At 25.0% G+C, this 1,010-nt stretch overlaps 1 protein-coding gene across 1 annotated transcript in view; it reads left to right on the top strand.

Annotated features, from left to right (window-relative positions):
- The window catches only part of LOC100161913 (BRCA1-A complex subunit Abraxas 1), a 7,647-nt gene extending 6,858 nt beyond the window's left edge, over nucleotides 1–789 (top strand). Inside the window, exon 6 of the mRNA XM_001945582.5 lies at nucleotides 428–789. Within this exon, the coding sequence (XP_001945617.1) occupies nucleotides 428–614 (187 nt within the window). The 3' untranslated portion in view covers nucleotides 615–789. The remainder of the gene's footprint in view (nucleotides 1–427) is intronic.
- Nucleotides 790–1,010: the final 221 nt, after the last annotated feature.

Raw genomic sequence — 1,010 nt, 5'->3', positions numbered from 1 at the left:
CTTTTGAAAATTACTCGAAATTTTCCATAAGTACTAACTACATTAAAGGATGCTGATCTCAAAAATTGGAGCATTTTTACTACCTAAAATGTTGCTGACAGACAGAAAAACACACACGCACGCACACACACACACATACACACACATCATTGTAAAATCAATACTACATTCTTTCCCTCTGCTTTGAATCTAAAACGGCGAAAATATTATCTATATTAGATGATTATATTTGTTGAATATTCCTTTTTTTTTATTTATAAAATATAACAAAAGCTACAAAGTAAAACTTTGTATTTAATTTAACCATTTTACAAAACAAATTTTTATTATACCTAGAATATACTACAATCACCACAATAATAAAAAAAAAAAAAACAATAAATACAATTTTCAATTATTTATTAAATGGTCTTATTTAAAATTACAGGAAAGAACAGTGTTCAAAAGTCTCTGTGTACAACATGAGAACTGCTTTGATTGAAGAGATGAATAAAATGGTTAAACGGATAGTAGAAAATGAACAAGAAGTTATCAAACTAAACACATCTATAGAAGCAAAAAAACAAGAGATAGAAAAGAAAAAGAACGCTAAGCCATGTATTCCTAAAATATAATGGTTTTATTAGGGGAAAAAAAATAAATATGTTTGTAATTTTTTTATTACTACATACTTCCTTTATTTAAGGCTTACAATTTTTTAAACGCTTATTATTATTATTATTATTATTGTGTACTTTAATGTTTCAATTCAGCAATTTTTGTTATAAAATAAAATATAAGTTACCTTTATGTATGTATTTTTTTTAAATTATGAATATAATAATACGCTTATTATTAATGAGATAAACGTTAATAGTACAATTGTATTAAGAGAATCCCAAACGTACTGTTTATAAAGAGTTCTGTATAGGCAATGTTTGGGCTATATATTATTATGTATGCTAAACTGATCAATTTTAATTCCAGCATGCCAATCAATCCAATTATGACTTTGATATAGAAATTGAGGT

This window comes from Acyrthosiphon pisum, chromosome X (genome assembly GCF_005508785.2).
Source record: "Acyrthosiphon pisum isolate AL4f chromosome X, pea_aphid_22Mar2018_4r6ur, whole genome shotgun sequence".
NCBI lineage: Eukaryota > Metazoa > Arthropoda > Insecta > Hemiptera > Aphididae > Acyrthosiphon > Acyrthosiphon pisum.
The sequence above is the reverse complement of the archived record's forward strand: the minus strand, read 5'-3'. Positions and strand labels throughout refer to the sequence as shown.